This window comes from Camelus ferus, chromosome 6 (genome assembly GCF_009834535.1).
Source record: "Camelus ferus isolate YT-003-E chromosome 6, BCGSAC_Cfer_1.0, whole genome shotgun sequence".
In the NCBI taxonomy this organism is placed as follows: domain Eukaryota; kingdom Metazoa; phylum Chordata; class Mammalia; order Artiodactyla; family Camelidae; genus Camelus; species Camelus ferus.
The window spans coordinates 36,695,959-36,714,565 of record NC_045701.1 but is presented as its reverse complement, the minus strand read 5'-3'; the positions used below and the strand labels follow the sequence as shown (position 1 = coordinate 36,714,565).

At 37.5% G+C, this 18,607-nt stretch overlaps 1 protein-coding gene across 2 annotated transcripts in view; it reads left to right on the top strand.

Moving 5' to 3' along the window:
* PRKD1 (protein kinase D1) overlaps positions 1 to 18,607 on the top strand; it is a 281,949-nt gene that overhangs the window by 250,286 nt on the left and 13,056 nt on the right. For both annotated transcript variants that reach the window (XM_032481810.1, XM_032481811.1), the window contains 3 exons: positions 8,253 to 8,414; positions 8,972 to 9,070; positions 10,024 to 10,291. In XM_032481810.1, coding sequence (XP_032337701.1) covers positions 8,253 to 8,414; positions 8,972 to 9,070; positions 10,024 to 10,291 — 529 coding nt within the window. The remainder of the gene's footprint in view (positions 1 to 8,252; positions 8,415 to 8,971; positions 9,071 to 10,023; positions 10,292 to 18,607) is intronic.

The following is an 18,607-nucleotide window of genomic DNA, read 5'->3' as shown; positions in this document are numbered from 1 at the left end:
ACAAATTTTGAAATCCCAGTCTGTCAGATGAGTCTTTAATGGGTTTCCATCCTATCCCTCCCTAGCTTAATAGTTTTCTTTTTCTTATTTTATCAAAGCTATTTACTTTTCCTGGCCTTTAGCACTGTAGACGATCTCACTGGACCCTATCTCTCCTACTCAGCTAGGTCTTTCATGCCTCTTTAAGTCATTGTCTTTGTCATTGTCCTGGCTATTGCTCAGCTTTCAATTCCAAGCCTGGATGCCCATCTTAGTTTACTTGACTTATCCATGTGATCCAGCAGTCCTGCCTGACAGTCTTGTGTTACTTTCCATATCCCCTTTTTATTTCTGATTTCTAGTTTTGGTATAAAGTAGTACTTTAATATCTATCAAATACTTTTTATATAATAATTAGATTATAAGCAACCTGAAGGTCTCATCAATGCCTTAATTTTTTTCAATTTCCACAATACCTGGCACAGTAATGAAGACATTGCAGGGAATAGATTAACATTTGATAAAATTATCTTCAGTCATATACTATATTTCCTTAATTTCTTTCTCAAGTACCTCGATACCTTTTGTATAAGAAAGTTATTAAATTTTAGGTTCTAATTAGAAAATTATGATTTTTTTGAGGAGAAAGAGTTTGTAGAATGGCTGCTTATTGTTCCAGATGTTGCAGGCTGTCTCAGAAATTGAGTCTTGGGGGGAAAAACTGGGCATCTGGTGGGAAGGAAATCAGAGAATATGTCAGAGTGTTACTTTAAAGGCAGTGGAACCTCAAGATCAGGAGGGAATTTAGTAACGCAGAGCAGCACTGTGGTGGTACATGAGATACAAAATAGAGTCCGTTGTAGGAAAGAAATTCTGTCAGTCAGAAAGACAAAGAATCCAAACTGTCAAGGTGGATATCATAACAGGTATAGGGGACCCTGTGACAAGAAGACTGACAGCAGGCAGCATTTAGAAATCCAGACAGCATGCTCAAATGGGTTGTGGGATTATGAATCTCACATGGTTAGGAGGCTAAGGTAGCAGGGGCCCTTGAAGCACCACGAGTTAGAACAGGCAGGACCCAGGAGTCCAAGGAAGGCATTAAGACAATGTCAATGTATACCATGGTGTTTAAAAAGCATATGTTCTGGGGTTAGACTGCCTGGGTTCTAATATCAGGTATAAGTGTTCTTAAGAGCTTGGATAAGTTACTTAAGTTCTCGAGGAGCCTCAATTTCCTTTCCAGAAAACCTTGTAGAGATGTTTAAGAATCAAGTGTGATAATTTTGTGAAATTCTTAGTGCCTGGCATATAGTAAAGATTCCATACTTATTAGGTATGACTAGGATTACCAACACTGAGTTAGAAGTCTAGCTTCTAGAAGCAAGTTGAAATAACCTGATGTTGAATTTCCTAAATAGAGAGCATAGGGATACATAATTTCATCTTAACAAAGAACATGGTTGACTCAAAGCCTGGGGTAGGGCTGAACATAGATTAGCATATGCCTGGCCCATGGAAGGCACTTAGTAAATATTTGTTGAACGAATTATGTATGTAGCCATGGATGAAGGAACCAGAGGGATATAGAATTGCAGAGCATGCCAGTAGGCAATAAAGTGGTGCTTGCCTTCATTCCGTTTTGACGACAAACCATGGTAATTTATCTTCACAGAACAAGATATTTATTTTTGTAATATTTATCTTGTAAGTACTTGGCTTTGTTCTCTTAGTCTGAAAAGATAATCAAGAGGAGACGGAGAAGAGATAATCACGATGGAAAACCAGAGAATGATATTGCTAAGTATGAGTGGGAAAATGAAAAAATTTTCCAAACTGATGATTTTATTTAAATCATGAAGGAATCAACTTTATTTCTCTAGAGAAAAATATGCAAAATTTGAGTACTTTCTCTTTTACGTGTAGTGAGAGGTTAGCTTATAATTCTGTTATTTCATCTTACTTGTTTATCATGTTTCTTCAAGTACATCTTTTTTATATTACTGCATGAAGAATTTTCATGGAATTTTCTTTTAAAGACATGTTTCACAGTTCTAAGGTTATCTTGTTGTCTTCTGCACGTTCCAAAAAAATTAAGCCCATAGAGAATGTGTACATGTTTAGAATAGAGAGAAAATGAAAACAAAGATCTATTATAAGGAAAAGAGAACAAATGGAAACTTTTCTGAAAAATAAAGTATTGTGTTCCATAAGAAATTAGTCATAGCGCAAACTTAGTGTCAGAAGGCTAGGTTCCAAGTCAAAACTTTTCTATTATTCACTAAGTCTCTTTTGACCTTGGTTTCCTTAATTATGGATTCAAATTCTTCTTTTTTGGTGTGCTTGCTCCACAGGAACGTTTTCAGGGGACTAAATTAAATAATATATAAAATGTTTTTTAAACTGATGTTTCCCAACATATTTTTGGAAGATATTAGCCTTTTGAGTTCCTTCATGAAAGAGGGTAGAGATTAAGTTGTTTTCATGAAGACAGTTTAGAAAATATGTCCTATATCCAGGTCATCTACATCTTAGAAATGAATGGTCTTTCCATGTTGCTGCAAATGGCATTATTTTATTCTTTTTATGGCTGAGTAGTATTCCATTGTACAAATATACCACAGCTTCTTTACCAGTCATCTGTCAGTACACATTTAGGTTGCTTCCATGTCTTGCCTATTGTAAATAGTGCTGCTGTGAACATTGGGGTGCATGTATCTTTTCGATTTAGAGTTCCCTCTGGATATATCCTCAGGAGTGGCATTGCTGGATCAATACCACTTTCCATAATGGCTGCACCAAACTACATTCCCACCAGCAGCGTAGGAGGATTCCCTTTTCTCCACACTCTCTCCAGCATTTGTTGTTCATGGACTTTTGAATGATGGCCATTCTGACTGGTGTGAGGTGATATCTTGTAGTTTTGATTTGCAGTTCTCTGATAATTAGCAATATTGAACATTTTTTCATGTGCCTATTGCCCATTTGTATGTCTTCATTGGAGAATTGCTTGTTTAGGTCTTCTGCCCATTTTTGGATGGGGTTGTTTGTTGTTTTGTTATTAAGTTGTATGAACTGTTTATATTTTCTGGAAATTAAACCTTTGTCAGTCACATCATTTGCAAATATTTTCTCCCATTCTGTATGTTGTCGTTTTGTTTTGCTTATGGTTTCCTTTGCTGTGCAAAAGCTTATAAGTTTAATTAGGTCCCATTTGTTAATTTTTGCTTTTATTTCTGTTGCCTGCTAGACTGCCGTAGGAGAACATTTCTAAGATTTATGTCAAAGAATGTTTTGCCTATGTTTTCTTCTAGGAGGTTTATCATATCTTATCTGATATTTAAGTCTTTAAGCCATTTTGAGTTTATTTTTGTGTATGGTGTGAGGGAGTGTTTTAACTTCATTGATTTACATGCTGCTGTCCAGTTTTGCCAACACCACTTGCTGAAGAGACTGTCTTTTCTCCATTGTATATTCTTGCCTCCTTTGTTGAAGATTAATTGACTGTAAGTGTATGGGTTTATTTCTGGGCTCTCTGTTCTCTTCCATTGATCCATATGTCTGTTTTTATGCCAATACCACACTGTTTTGATTACTGTATCTCTGTAGTATTGCCTGAAGTCTGGGAGGGTTATTCCTCTAGCTTCATTCTTTTTCTTCAGTATTGCTTTGTCTGCCACTTACTTTAAATTTTCAGGTATCATTCTCAAAAGGGAATTTAGGAGAGATAGCTGAGCTTACCACATCAGTTTGGGTATTATCTTTCACAAGTCTTTTTATTAATATCTGCTCTCTACACAAAGACTTCTTTAGCATCTATCAGGATATTGCACATTATGTCCTCTTCATAACTTCAGGTGGTTATGATTTCTAAGACCATTAAATGAACCATAAATTTTAAGAGTCTGTGATTAGAAAATGCATAAAGTTGTGTGTTCTTCTCTTAATCCAAGAATGAAAATCCCCAAAGCCATTGCCACAGTACTATACCTCTGAGAAGGGTACCTCACTTCCCCACCCACACTGTGTACCACCGTGCCATAGAGGGTTCTTCTGTCTGCTCTGCAGGCGGTTTAGAATTTATATCCTCAATTCTTCACTTTTAAGTTTGTTTCTTTCTGTCTCAATATGACCTAAATCACTTAGTCGTTTGATAGAAAAGTAATCAGAATTTCCCATATTAAGGCTGAATCTTCTCAAATAACTTGTTGAAAAGATATATTGACTCTAATTTTTCTCTTTCCTACCTGTCTATGTTTGAGTAATATAATCTCAAAGGCAGAAGAAGGGGAGAACATGCCAACATTAATTTATCACAGTTAAATATATGGAATGAATTCTCAATTCCAGATTTATAATAAAGCAACACTATTAAAATTAAAGATTATAAAGAAAATATTACTTAATACTAGCCCAAACAATATAATATAGAATATACACATACACTAAAATATTTAATTAGTTAAATCTTAATTTTTTTTTATGAAATTTTGCTGTTTTTACAAAAATCCTTTGCTTTTAGTGACTAGTTTCCATTAATTACATAAGAATTCTCCAGGCAATTTGAGTCAGGAAAATTTTTGTCTTGGTCTCCAAATGGCATTTCCTCCCGGACTTCGAAACAACTTATATTCACCCCATGAATATGTCACCAATCTGTAATGTGTGAATGGACACTCTTCTTTCCTATAGTTGACCAAATGTTTCATTTCCTGAAAATTAAATTACTTAAATGCAACAGATGGCCCGAAAGTCCTGTAGTAGCTTACTCTGCCATGAAATTTATTATCCAAATTCCTGAGATAGTCCTGAGAAGTTAGCAGAAATTCTTTCTGAACACTGCTATGCCACAGTTGTTGTGCAGTCATGAAACCATTTTTAAATTAATTAAGTTACTTTAGACTTGAGAAGGAAAATGTTGAAATACTATTTCCTATTTTATATAAAAAATTAAAGATGTGAAAAAGTCACATCCACTACTTTGGTTAAAGCTTATCTTAGGGTTGATCTGAAGGTATCTAAAAGAGAATATGAATTATACATAATAGAAAATAGTAGCTTTAATTTTTTTTCCTATTTCTAGTCTTCAAATATTACGTTTTCTAAGAGGCTAAATAAATACTTATTAGAATAGCATAGAGAATTTGGATAATGAAGGCATGATTCTTTATATTCTGTTTCTTTTGTTATTGTCACCTGTGAAAACAAGTTTGGTCATTTGGTTCAATGAAAAAAAATACAGCTCTTGAGTAGGCATCTATGATGACCTTATCTCAACCATACATAATAAACTCAAAAAAATCAATTTATTATATATCAATTTATTATAGATCAGCCATATATATGCAGAAAAAAATACAGTCATTTTGTTGTTGGGAAGATTTTTCAGCTACCATTCAATGCATTCTTTAGCAATCCTATAAAATATAAAGATTTTGGTAAAAGAGCAAAGGTAAAAAGTACAAAGAACATATGAGTTTAAACTTTTCTAAAACATATTTTTTTTACAGTTGTGTATACATGACCTTTAATTCAGTGCATTCATTGAATATGCTTTTTTCTCAAATATATACCTGACCTTATTCAAAGTTCTTCATTGAGAAGTAGTAAAAATTTCCCTTTCCTTCTCGTGAAGATGCTATTCAAGGACTTTTGTAGAGTCCTTCAGAGTTTACAGAGAACATGGCACAGAAGAGATGACGGTGAACAGTCTCATTCATCCACTCCATGCTTTTAACCTGGAACTTTCTGGGAAGACACCAATTAGATAAGCACATATTAAAGTCTTGCCTTCTGTGTGGAGGTTCCTCAAGTCATGTTGCAGGATAGTGAAAAGGAAAAAGGAATATATTGAGTGAAGGACTTCAGTGCCTCTGAGAACTCATGTACTGAGAAGAGCACAGGCAGAGGCGCATAGGGGTTGACATTGCATATGGACTTAGGGATTCAGATAGGAGAACTTGCTGGTTATCTCCTGCCTCCTCTTCTCCCCAAGCCTCCACTTCTCCCCAAGCCTCCACAGCCTAAGACAAGGGCAGCAGAAGCAGCACTCCTGTACCACCTTTGTCCTCTCCTGCCCAACTTGGGCCCTGGAGGTCTCGCCCCCTTAATTTTTATCTTCTCCTTTACACTCTGGGCTTTCCTCTGTCAACACACAAGGGACCCGCTTGCTTTGCTGCCAACTTCTGTTTGTCTGCTACTTTCTTAGTCATTGTTCCTACTCCCCACCCAAATAAGGACTTGGCCATTTAAGGAAGCCAAACTCCACAGAACACAGCTTACATGCTTAAAGTTAGAGTAAAAAGAAAAAAGAATCAGTTAAAAGGATACTCAGAAAAGGAAGGTATACTTATCACATCTCATAGTGGACTTGTCCCAAGAGAATCATAACTCAGGCAGGACTCTCATGTCATCCTTAAAGTTTCTGCTTTGATCATTGATTTAAAAGAGTACCACTGAGATGCCTGGATACCCAGAGGCTGGTGGTCTGTCCAGTTGGTGTGGCTCCTCTATCAGGGAAGGGATTATAAGAAAAAGGCAATGAGACAGCCTTGGCACAGGTTCAGGTACGAACGATGCTGTCACTGGTCTCTGTACTACTTATCAAACAGATATATGTAGCCATTAATTAGTCTCCCTCCTAAAGATCTGGCATTCCCTCAGTTGTCAAAGCCAACCAGCTCTCTGGTCCTATTTGTAGGCCATCAGGACAAAGAAAGTAAGAGCAGGGACAGCGTGAGCTCTGTTAGTCCCACCGTTGCTCCCTGTGCTTCAGCTCTGACCAGGAGAGAGTAACCCGGAGGCCTGATCTATCTGACGTAGCCAGTTTGACAAGTTAACAGTGTGCCAGTTTCAAGAACAATGACTCAAAAGGTGAAAGGCCATTGGGTGGATGTGCGGGTGTCTCTTGGACCCCATTCAGAAACTTGCCATTCCATGACCACATTATGCTGCATGATTGGGTACCAGGGCGTCAGAATCAAAAGGACCCATCCGATGTCTGAGGTGGAGATCAAAATTGCCACCAAGGAAGGGCACCCTGAGAGACAGGTTGTCATGATGGGAGCTACTGCCAGCCAGAGCGTAGCTCCATATCGAGTCGACACCAGGCTTTCCATGCCACTGAGTAGCCTGGAGAACAGTGACAATGCACACTCACCCACAGCCGCCTCATGGCTCTCCACCCAGCATCCATCTGTGAGGTCTGAAGAGTGAGCCATTTCAGGCTTCCAGTAGTTTGTAAAAATTTCATTTTACGTATAATTTTACTGCTCACTGAGATTTTTTTTCCTAAAAAAAGGATTTAATTTCTTTTTTTCTGTTCAGCTGTTAGCACATTGAAGTTAGTCCTGGTTTTTTTTCTTTAGGTAGTTTTTATTCATGATGATTTTTTTTCTTGTTTTTCATTGAACTATAAGTGGAATATATAATAGTTCTTTTAATGTTAAGTTTTTTTGTTGTGTGCAAAAAAAAAGAAATAAAGGTCAGATGATCAAAGGCTTTTGTTGATGACCTCAGACCAACATTCAGACTTAAGCATCATTACAAGGGCCTAGCTAATGTTAAGAATAATTTTACTTGACAGGTGTGACAATTAACATGTCAAGCCAAATACAGCCTGTCATTATTGGCCATTACTTTATTGTGGAAATATTTACTGAGTGCTGGAGAACCAAGCAGCACTACCACGTTGTATGTTGTCCTGAACAAAACAGGGGCTCAGTAATCTTTCTTTTTTTTCTGTTTTCATGGAGATCTTTACTCTGTGTAAGAGCTTCTGTTGCAAACTACAGTAGCCTCCAAAACCAGAGCAATTCTAAAAGGTTTTGCCTAATAAGTTTTCATCAGTGCAGTCACATGTACTACATGAACGTATTTCGTCTTGTCTACATTAAATTTCTACCAAGTGTGTAGAGATGGCCTCGTCTGCTTGTTTAGAACAATATGCTTAATATTGTACATGATACTAAGAAAGTATACATTTCTCAATATGGTATTCTAATTAAAACCTAATTAGCAATTCACTGTGCTGGAACTTGGATTTTTAGCCTAGAAGAAATAATTTCACTATGCACAGGAAGTAAAGATGTATTTCTTGGAGACATTAGAATTTCAAAAATATAAGGCAACACATGTGGAATTTAGAGGTGTTAAAAATCTTAAGTGTGGGGTTTTCCATAGCTTTAAGCTTGAACAGTTTTGTATAATCAGCGAGCTTGCCAAACAGTATCAAAAAACTCATTTTCTTCAAGTGCTTTATTTATCTTTAATAGAACCTTCATCACCCTGGTGTTGTAAATTTGGAGTGTATGTTTGAGACTCCCGAAAGAGTGTTTGTTGTTATGGAAAAACTCCATGGAGACATGCTGGAGATGATCTTGTCAAGTGAAAAGGGCAGGTTGCCAGAGCACATAACGAAGTTTTTAATTACTCAGGTAAGGAATCAATTAGAGTCGGGGGGAAAAAAGTAATATTTAATATCAAATGTTATCCCTGATGAACTAGAGCTTTCTAGCCTTGTTGTTCAGTCCTTACCTCCACATTCTAAATCACCCTTTACAAAGTTGCAATGGCTTTGTGTTCTCTAATTTATATCTGTGCTCTCCAGAGTTCAGGGTACTTAGCAACTGAGTAATGTGTGTGCAGGCCAACGTATTAAAACCACTCACGAAATTTTAAAAGACATAGTGGCTGGGTCCTGATTCTTTGAAAATATTCAAGAATGTGTATCCTTGTTAGATACTATTGAATGCTTGGGGCTTCACCTGTCTTGGTCTCTGTATGGATACCGTAACATGGTACTTTGTCCGTTGAGTTTCCTGAGAAACCTGCTATGTTGATCAAGCTCATTTCAGTGTCTGAGGTATAAAGAAACTTGACGGTTCATTTTGAGTTTTCTTGTGGCCCTCTAAATTCATGACCTAGTAGGAAACATTTTGAAATAGACCAATAGACTAAAATAAAATTATTTTGATGAATTTCTCCTTTATAGATACTTGTGGCTTTGCGGCATCTTCACTTTAAAAATGTTGTTCACTGTGACCTCAAACCAGAAAACGTGTTGCTAGCGTCAGCCGATCCTTTCCCTCAGGCAAGTATAAAAGCCTTGCTCAGCCAAAAGCCAGCTGACAGCATCGCTGGCTCCCCTGCAGCATTTTGTCACCTTTTCTCCTCAAAACCTTTATTTGTTTCATGTTTCACCTGCTTGTTTTCGTCCATTTGTTACCTTCTTATATTTTCGGGACACGGCTTTGTTGCTCTGCTTCTCAGTTCAGCCTGCCTTAATAACACACACTGAGCCTTCTCATTCTACTTTGGCTTCTGTTGGGTGGACGTCCTGGAGAACTGGCGGTACCAGGTCAGTGCTGAGCGCACTGGCCTGAGACTGGGACACTGACGAGCCCCAGGGGTGCTACCAGCTCTCTAACATCGGGCAGGATATCACAGTTCAGTGTTGTTCTCAGGGACAAAGACAAATGTTTCTCCTTTTCCTCAACTCAGGGGATACAAAACAACTGGACCTCTCCCCAGGGAATCTCGTATCTAAAAGTGACCTAACCAAGGGGGCTGTTCTTCCTCACCTCCCTGACACTTTCAGGTCGTGGCTGGGTGTCCGTGTGGAGCTAATTTTGAGGATTACTGTGGATGCCATGATGCCCCCCTGGGCTTCTTCAACCTTTATTGATAATAAGCCCTTGAGTTAAATGCATCACTTCCCTGATGTGCGTGATGTTTTCTGCCATATTGCCATAAAACCATATTGCCCTCTTCTGAGTGTACATATTTTCACATTTATCTCTTGGTTTTAGGGAGGAGGAAGGGAGAATGTTCAGATATTTTTATGAAGGAAAACATACTTTTGCATCAGGACATAAACCACTATCTTTAAGTACATAAAATGGAAAATAGCTATCACTTTTACCATGAGACATCCATACAATGTATGTAAAGTGTTATAGTTGTTTTCCCGGCCCACGTGGGCTAATTCCTACACAGGCATACAATTTGTGGCTTACCGTATCTGCAAACCATTGTTATCTGCAGGTGAAACTTTGTGATTTTGGTTTTGCCCGGATCATTGGAGAGAAGTCATTCCGGAGGTCAGTGGTGGGTACCCCAGCTTACCTGGCTCCTGAGGTCCTAAGGAACAAGGGCTACAATCGCTCCCTGGACATGTGGTCTGTTGGGGTCATCATCTATGTCAGCCTGAGTGGCACATTCCCGTTTAACGAAGATGAGGACATACATGACCAAATCCAGAATGCGGCTTTCATGTACCCACCGAATCCCTGGAAGGAAATCTCGCATGAAGGTATTGTCTTCCATTCATAAATGATAAAAGTTTAATCCAAAAGTGTTACAGTTATATTATTAATTCAGATGTGAATTGTTAAATTGATAAATGCTCATTGCAAACTGCCCACTAGAGTAGAAGCACAGATTGATTGAAGTGGATTGAGAAGTAGAGGAAATGGAGACCAGAATATCTTCTGGTGAAATGTGTGTTTTGTATTTTAGATATTTCCTATTTTATCATATTTTGTATTGGGAAATTAAGAAATACACATTAAGAGATAAGTGAAATAAAGAGAAACTGTTAATATTTGGTACATTTCCTGAGAACTTACAAATAGTTATATATTGATGTAATAGTAATACTCAATCTTTACTAAAAATAATCTTTTACTTACTATATGCCCTTTTCTGTATTAAGTACTTTTAATCTATTACGGACACAAGAACCTTATGATACTGCTTTTTAAATTATCGTATTACATATATTAGTATATCAAGTTCTTTGTATACTGATTTCCTTTATGTGACATTAGAGTGTGTATATTTTATTTAGCCTTTCCCTAGTTGTTTAAACCATTTTAGGTTGTTTCTGTTTGTTCAGTGATAGGTAATCCTTACGTATAATTTCTTGTATGTATCTCTAAAGACTTTTTTAGGATAGATTCCTTTGGCAGTGTTGCATTATTTAAAATTGAGTTCTTCTTCATAAATGTTTCCTTAAAGGAAGAGAGAGAAGGAGTTTTAAAAGAAGTGATGGGGCAGTCAGGGCAGAGCGAATGGCTGACTCCATGCTTCAGAAAGGAGTTCCTTATGAACTTGCTTTGGAGTTTATTTAATTCTTACCAAAAAAAAACCCCTTAAGATAGGTTTTACTATTATACCTATATTTCAAGTGAGAACACTGAGGTAAAAGAAGTGAACCACCTGCCAAAATCACAAAGTTCATACGTGGCAGAGCCAGAATTTTACCAGATACATGTGAGCACACATTCTTTAACCACTAGTTCTGCTTCCTTTTTAGTTTTCAGGTAACATCTCGTTCTAAGTTTGTTGAGATTTTTCACCACTTAAAAAGGTGAAGACATCCTAGATAAACATCTGTTTGATACTTGTTATTGCATGTGGCAGTGTCAAAATCGGAAAAGAGCATGTATTAACTACCTGGATAATTAGTTCTTAGACTACTGTTCATCTTAAATGGCAAGAGACATCATTATCTGGGCTTTAAGTTACTGTTGACAGCAGCCTTTAACTTCATCTAATTAGTTGTAAAACATAGCTAGGTAGATATATCTTAAAGGAATCTGTGACCTGCAAAAAGAACTACCATGTACCCAAAAGACAAATGAAATATTTCAGATAATTCAACAGAGACAAAAAGGGAAGTGTAATTTTCTTTCTCATCCAGGAGGCAGAAAAGAGAAAATTATCCAATAACCTTGTAACCAGACCTTATCAGGGAACATAACCTTTAAATACACGTAGCCCTTATGTTTGATACCTGCAATCCAGAGATCCAGTAAAATAACTTGATGTTGTTACCACAGTGCAAGTGTGAAGTATCTCTGAAGCCAGTCAGACATTTTCTTGTTATGCAGGAATAGGACACGAGGAAAATAACCTTCCCATTTAAAATTTTTTTTTCTTGAAGTAGTGGAATAAATGATGCCCACTCTCTGGTGTCATGGAAATGTGCCTTCTGTGTAGATATAACCTACTTAGCTAAGGATTATGAATGTTTAATGATCACTACTAATAGAAACCAGAGACATAGACATCAGTAGCTCAGGGAACTCTTGCTGGGAAACCGCAGTGTACATACGTAAGTTATATGAAAGTGAAGGACACAGCATAAGATGTCCTTCAGAGAACTTTCGAAAGTGTGTTGGGGAGATGAGTTATATGAATTTGGGAAAATGATCATTTAATTCCTTGAATTGTTAGCTTGGTGTAAAACCAGGGTCTCCAGATTCAGAGGAGGAAGAATCACTGTGGACTTGACTCATCAGAATTGCATTTTCAGAGGAGATGGAACTGAGGCCAGTCACTAAAGAATGAAAGGGAAGAGAGACAGCATTTCACAAAGAGGGAATTACAAGGGATAATTCAAGAGGCATTTATATTTGACCAGAAAGAACACGTTTTACTTGGCTGTAAGATGTGCCTGAGCACTAAAAATTTCCTGCCGCTCGGACAAAGTGATGTGGAGACCAGCTCAGGTAGAATCTCGCTCTTCTAAATGACTCAGGTATCAGCTTAGGAATTAACTGGCCTCTCTTCTCAGTATCTTTTTCTAGCTCATCCCTGCCTTTGAGGCACAGGAGTTGTACTGTTTGCCAGCTGAAGCTCTAATGGCAAATGAGTTACGTATCTGCTGGTGTATGAATAGAACTAACATTGAATATAAAGAAAGCGCTAGTTTAATTATGTCATAATATTAGCTGAGGTGTTACAGATGTAATTACTGGCCCAGATTCTATTCCACTCTCTTGTTGAGAACAAATAATTTCCTGATTAGATATGATCACAGGGCTGGTACCAAATAATTTTCAGCACATAGAATCTGATAAATACACAAAAAACTGGTACCTGACAAAGGGAGATCACAATGGATATTAGTAAATTTGCAGTCTCAGGATACTTTAAGCTACACCAGAAGCACTAAGAATCCAGATGCAAGGAAGTAAAGATCTAGGCACTTCAGTGACTCTAAGTCAAAGTAAGGATCAGCAGTGAAGAAGTTTAGAGGCTGTCCTTCTTGCCATTCTAATCAGCTATCACTTACCTTCTTCGAGCTTCAGTTTCTTCTCTGTAAAACAGGGTAATGATTTCTGCCCATATAATGAGGTTGTAATAGAGACTGAAAGAGAGTAAGGATGTGAAAGGCATCTGTAAAACGCAGGTGTGGGGTGAGGCAAGGATTTGTATCTAGGAAAAGGATCGCAGAACCCTAAGCTAAGCAGTTGTTCTGGCGGGTAACCAAGAATTGATTGTATAATTTTGGAAATTATATGCAAACTGATGTGCATGTTTCCCAAGTGTTCTTCAGACATATTGTTAGTTGTACTTTTGGGGGGCATGGAAAAGCAAAAAGAAAGTTGCAAGGTCTCTGTAGCAAGCATAGATGTGTCAGAATGAGAAAATTCCGTTCTCATGCTATTTTTCTGCTAGTGTAACCATGGACTTGATATGATATAATACTACATATTGGAGTGCTTGAGCTGTCTTTGTGCCATTGGATCCTCAGAACAATCCTCTAATAAATAATTCATTTTAGTCTCTGTATGAGAGAGAAACCAGAAAGGTTAAGAGATTTGCCTATCACACAGTGGTAGGGCTTAGACTTGAAATCATTTGTTTGCCTCCATTCTTTACAGTATACCTTCTTGCACACCAAAGGGTGCTTATTTCTAATGGCTTGATATTTAGGAACCTATAGAGAATATTTTAAACTCATTAATTATTTTTGCTATTATAATAGAATAAACTGAGTACTGACAGTATAGAGGTATGCTTACTAGTAATTTATCAGTGAATTAATCAGGGTTCTTATGTACAAAGAATGGAAATCTATCTCTAACTTAGGCAGAGATAATTTATTGACTCGCACAACTGGGGAAGTCCAAAATGTGAACCCCATTCATCTGGATCGTGTAGTTCAAGTGTCACATTTCTCCATCTCTCACCCTTGCTTTACTTTACGAGGGGTTCCTTCTCAGGTGGACTTTTCATGTGGTGCAGAGTGATCCCCCAGCAGCTCCAGGCTGACATGCTACCCAGTGCACAGAACCTCAGAATGGAAGAGCAGTCATCTCTCAGTAGCCATAGCATCTCTGAAAGGGGCACTGATTGGCTGTGCTTAAATCCCGTAATACCCTGGGATCAATCACGTTGTCACTGCAGGAGCCTGGCTCTGATTGGCCCTGTGGATGATGGAGAGCCCCTCCAGGTTGAAGAGAGGAAGTTCCTGCAGGGAAAAGATACTAGGCTAAAAACAAACACAAAAGCATTAACTGATGTCCATTATAAAAACAGATTTTGAGGGGAATCAAAGTATGACATGAACAATGAGGAAAAAATTGAGGAAAATGTAACAGATGTTACAGATAAAATGGAGATAGTAAAATTAATGACATTTTGAAAGAAAAAAATAAGAATCACTAACATTTCTGCAACATTTATACTCTAGCCAATCACTACTCTAAACACTTTACGTACATGAATTTATTTAATTGTCCCCCAACCTTTGAGTAGACCTGTAATTGTTTCTATTTTAAAGATGAGGCAAGGCAGGCATAGTGAGTTAAGTGGCTTCCCTGGGTGGGGCCAGGGTGCAAATCCTGCCAGCCTGCCCCAAGGATGCTCTTATCCACTGGTTTTACAGCCACTTGACGATCCTTCAGATGGAGTTCTCTGTGCCGTCACGTTAAAATTTTTAATACGCTTTCACCGGCTTAGAGCAAGAGTAGCCACACAATTTTTAATAGTGTCTAGACAGGCAAGGAAAGAGGATCATGTTGTGATAAAGAGCTCAGTCGAGAGCCCTTCCACTGAGCATCTTGGTGACCACATCCAAGTTACGACTTCTCTCAGGTCTCAGTTTTCTCTTCGGAAACATGGTGACTCTTACCCCTAACTCACTGGGTTGTTTTAAGTATTAAATGAAGTTGCACTAGAAAGTGGTCGGCACAGTGCTCGGCATAACTAGGTTTCCTTAAGTATGTTGAACACTTTCTGTTTCCAGTCATTTTACATGATTAATCTATCTGTGTGTATAATATATATATTATACACACGTAATTATGTATGTAACTAGACCCATATATATAATTACAGTTATATATATAACTAAGTACTTATATACATTATATATATAGCTCTACAAATACAACTAAATAAGAATGCATGTACATAGTAAAACACTCCAGAATGAGTCATATGATTACAGGTAGTTGCACAAGTGGGGACTCAAGGTAACCACGGGGAGGGAGGAGTCTGAGACCATTTCCGTTCGTTCTCAGGCAGTGCCATGTGTTGCACCTTGCTGCATTTCACCATCGTGACCAGTCTGATGGCCATTTGACGTTATACTGTTTACCCATAAATCCCTAATTAGATATGGCAAGTTTTAATAATTAAAATAATTAGACAATTATTTTAATAATTAGACATGGCCTTGCTCTCACCTCCAGCTTTATCTCATACTAGACTAAGCTTAGTCCTCAGCACTTAGGATGGCTATGACCTTTCTCAGTTCCTTGAAAGGACTTGTGCACCTATTTTAAAAGTTACTTGATTAGGCAAATATACTTTCCCTTATGGAAAGGGGAGCCCATTATCACTTGAACATTTTTTTAGATAATCAGATGAAACTAAGGAGAATTGTACCTAACTTGATCCTGTACCAGTATGCCCTTCTTTTCACTGCATTTTTAGCAATTCTGAAAGAACAAGAGCTAGGCCAGGCTGGCCTCCATGTTTGTCATGTCTGGTACACAATAAGGGTGAATCCTGGATGGACATTACCAAAATAACCGGAAACTGTAAGCAAGACTCAATCTATAACCTTAGAAATGACGGGTGTAGAGCTTAGAAACAGGAAATGTAAAAACTAGCTAATAGTCAGAACACAGGAATATTTGCAAGGTAGGGGATTACTAGTAATTTTGCCTTGACTATGGCTCATTTTAAAGTACCTGTCATGGTCTAGTGCTGAGTCTACAGCAGACATTTTTTAACTTTGGCATGCCAACAGTTAATCAGAGGGGCTAGTTAATAATGGAGATTCCCAGACTCCACCCCCATAAATTGCCATCTTGCACTGAGAATATAACAGGTCCACGGATCACACTTTCAAAAACACTGCTCGAGAGCCCAGATACCCTGAAAGACCTGACAGCTGACAGTGCTCTAAAATTTTTTAAGTAAGTTCTGAATATTCAAATTTACATAAATTATAAAATTCCTCTCATTCCTAATATTTTTGCATCCACATCATCTTCTTTATCAGATATTTATTATAGGGCATGTAATTTTTTCCAAATATCAATGTTTTTCAATATAGACTGCATGAAAATAGTTGGAGTAGAAAAAGCTTCTTGATAAGCTTCCAATGTCAAGAAGATACAAAGGGGAAAAAAAAAATCCAGGAAATGCAAATACTTGTGTAATGAAGTTATGTGTAATACAGAAGGAACTAACATATGTGTCATGATTTTAAACAATGAAAGGAATGTAGGAAAAGAGTATTAACTGTTAACATTTGAAAATTCTCCTTGTGATAGATGTAGGCGTAGAAATTTGATGTCACAGTTGTAGGCTTATAGTTCAGAGGCTTCAGGGAGTATGAGTTTTAATCCTGTAGTTCTTACTAGCTATATATAAATTATTCTACATCCTGCTTACTAATTTTTAATTTTAGCAAAGCTTTAGACCAAGCATGTCAGACTCCATTATAATTATGCAAAGGAATGCAAATAATGAAACTTCTACCATACTGGAAGGTGAGGACAGGGAAGAGGTGAAGAGAGCTGTAAGGGCCATAACTTCCACAGAGTTCACACTGGATTCTGCCTAGGTGAATGCACTGAGTTATGTTCATTTGCATGCATGGTTTAATATGTGGTTTAATCATAGGGTTGAGCCCTTTGAAAAGCTGTTACATATATGTGTGTATGTGTATCTGTGTATATACACACATACCTCCGTTATTGTGTACCAGGCACTGTTCTAAATTACGACAGTAGCCAGGATAACTAAATTGAGAGAAAGAGGAGGAAAAGCAAGGTAGAGAAAACTGAAATGAAGGGATTCATTGTCTTAATGGAAGGGAATCAATGTTTTGTTTTGTTTTAGGGTGGTTCTTCTCAAACTGTCTGTGATAAAGGACCAGTTGTATTTTATTTTAATTTCCAAACATATAGACCAGTACTTTATAAAATATAATAAAAATGTGACATCAGTGTCAAAATACTATGAAAGTTTCCAAAGAGTTAGTCTCACTTTGTATACTTATCTCATTATAAACTGATAAACAGTTCACAGACTGTCACTGATCCATACTGCGGACAGCTTCAAGTTAGTGCATCGAGCATAAGAGATGTTGTGCTTGTTTTTTAAAGGTGTGGGGGAGTAATCAGAAGAAATGTTTTACATAGTTACAAGAAGTAATCACTGGAAAGCAGGTTTAATAATGAGATACGAGGCTTTATCTTTCAATTTGAACTCTTCTTACTGATTGATTCAGATCTTTACCAGGTACATATGACACTTCTGTACAATATAATAAAAATGAACAAAAGTGCAAGAAGATTCCGGGAGTAAGTGGAATACAACCTTTTCTGTAACTAAAATCCTTCCATGCCTGGTCTAAAAGTTGCCTTACATGTTAAATATACAAACTGTATCTCTATATACACATATATATATTTTATACGTGAATACTACTGAAGAGCCAGAGGGTTATATTCCGTTTTCTATGATACTATTTCTTGCATGGTGACTGGGCAGATGAAGATGTGATCTTAAATTTCTAAACCTATCTGTGCCCACACAAAGGAGAATTTGCAAGTGTGAAAGTCAAATGAATTTTTTCCCTACATTTCTTCAGTTGATCAAGATTATAACACGTCTTAAATTATTCTTTCTTATATATGACTTCATTATACAGCTTTGTTTACCCAAGAGTTTATTCTTAGAGGAAGAAGAGAGAAGACGCAGGTAACCAAGTGACATGGACTGTGTAGCTGGGAAGGTGAAGTTTAATTTGCTTCAGTGCAAGTCATCTTACTAGGAGAATGATGACGAGCCTGCAGTGATGGGAAAGCATCTGTTAGAGTAAAAGTACATTTCCATCATCAAATTGAATTGATGTGTTCAATTAGAGACACATGGTAAATTTGAGGAAGGTTAGTAACAGACCATGAAGATCACCGGATAAATTACTATTTTTTCCTCCTGAGTTTTGATATTCCTTTATATGCCATTAGGGAGGCAAGCAGGCAGTCATCAACACAGAGGCAATCTCGGAAATTGTCTCCCAACGAGCGCGCGACCCCCGCAGACAGAGATCATTTTCTGTGCTCACAGGTGAAGTCTGAAGAAGCACCTAGTCTCAACTCACCTGCTGGGTTGTTACTGCTCAGCTTCTGAGTACCATGGTTAGCTGGTATTATCAAGAATTAAGATCAGACACGAAGCCTTGACATATGTAAAAGGGAAACGCCCCTGCGTTAATCCTATAGCTTGTCTTTGTTCAAAATCATCAATTTGTGACAGTGCACCAGTGACACAGGTTTTTCCACTTGTTCACTCTGACAGTCTCACTGGTAAT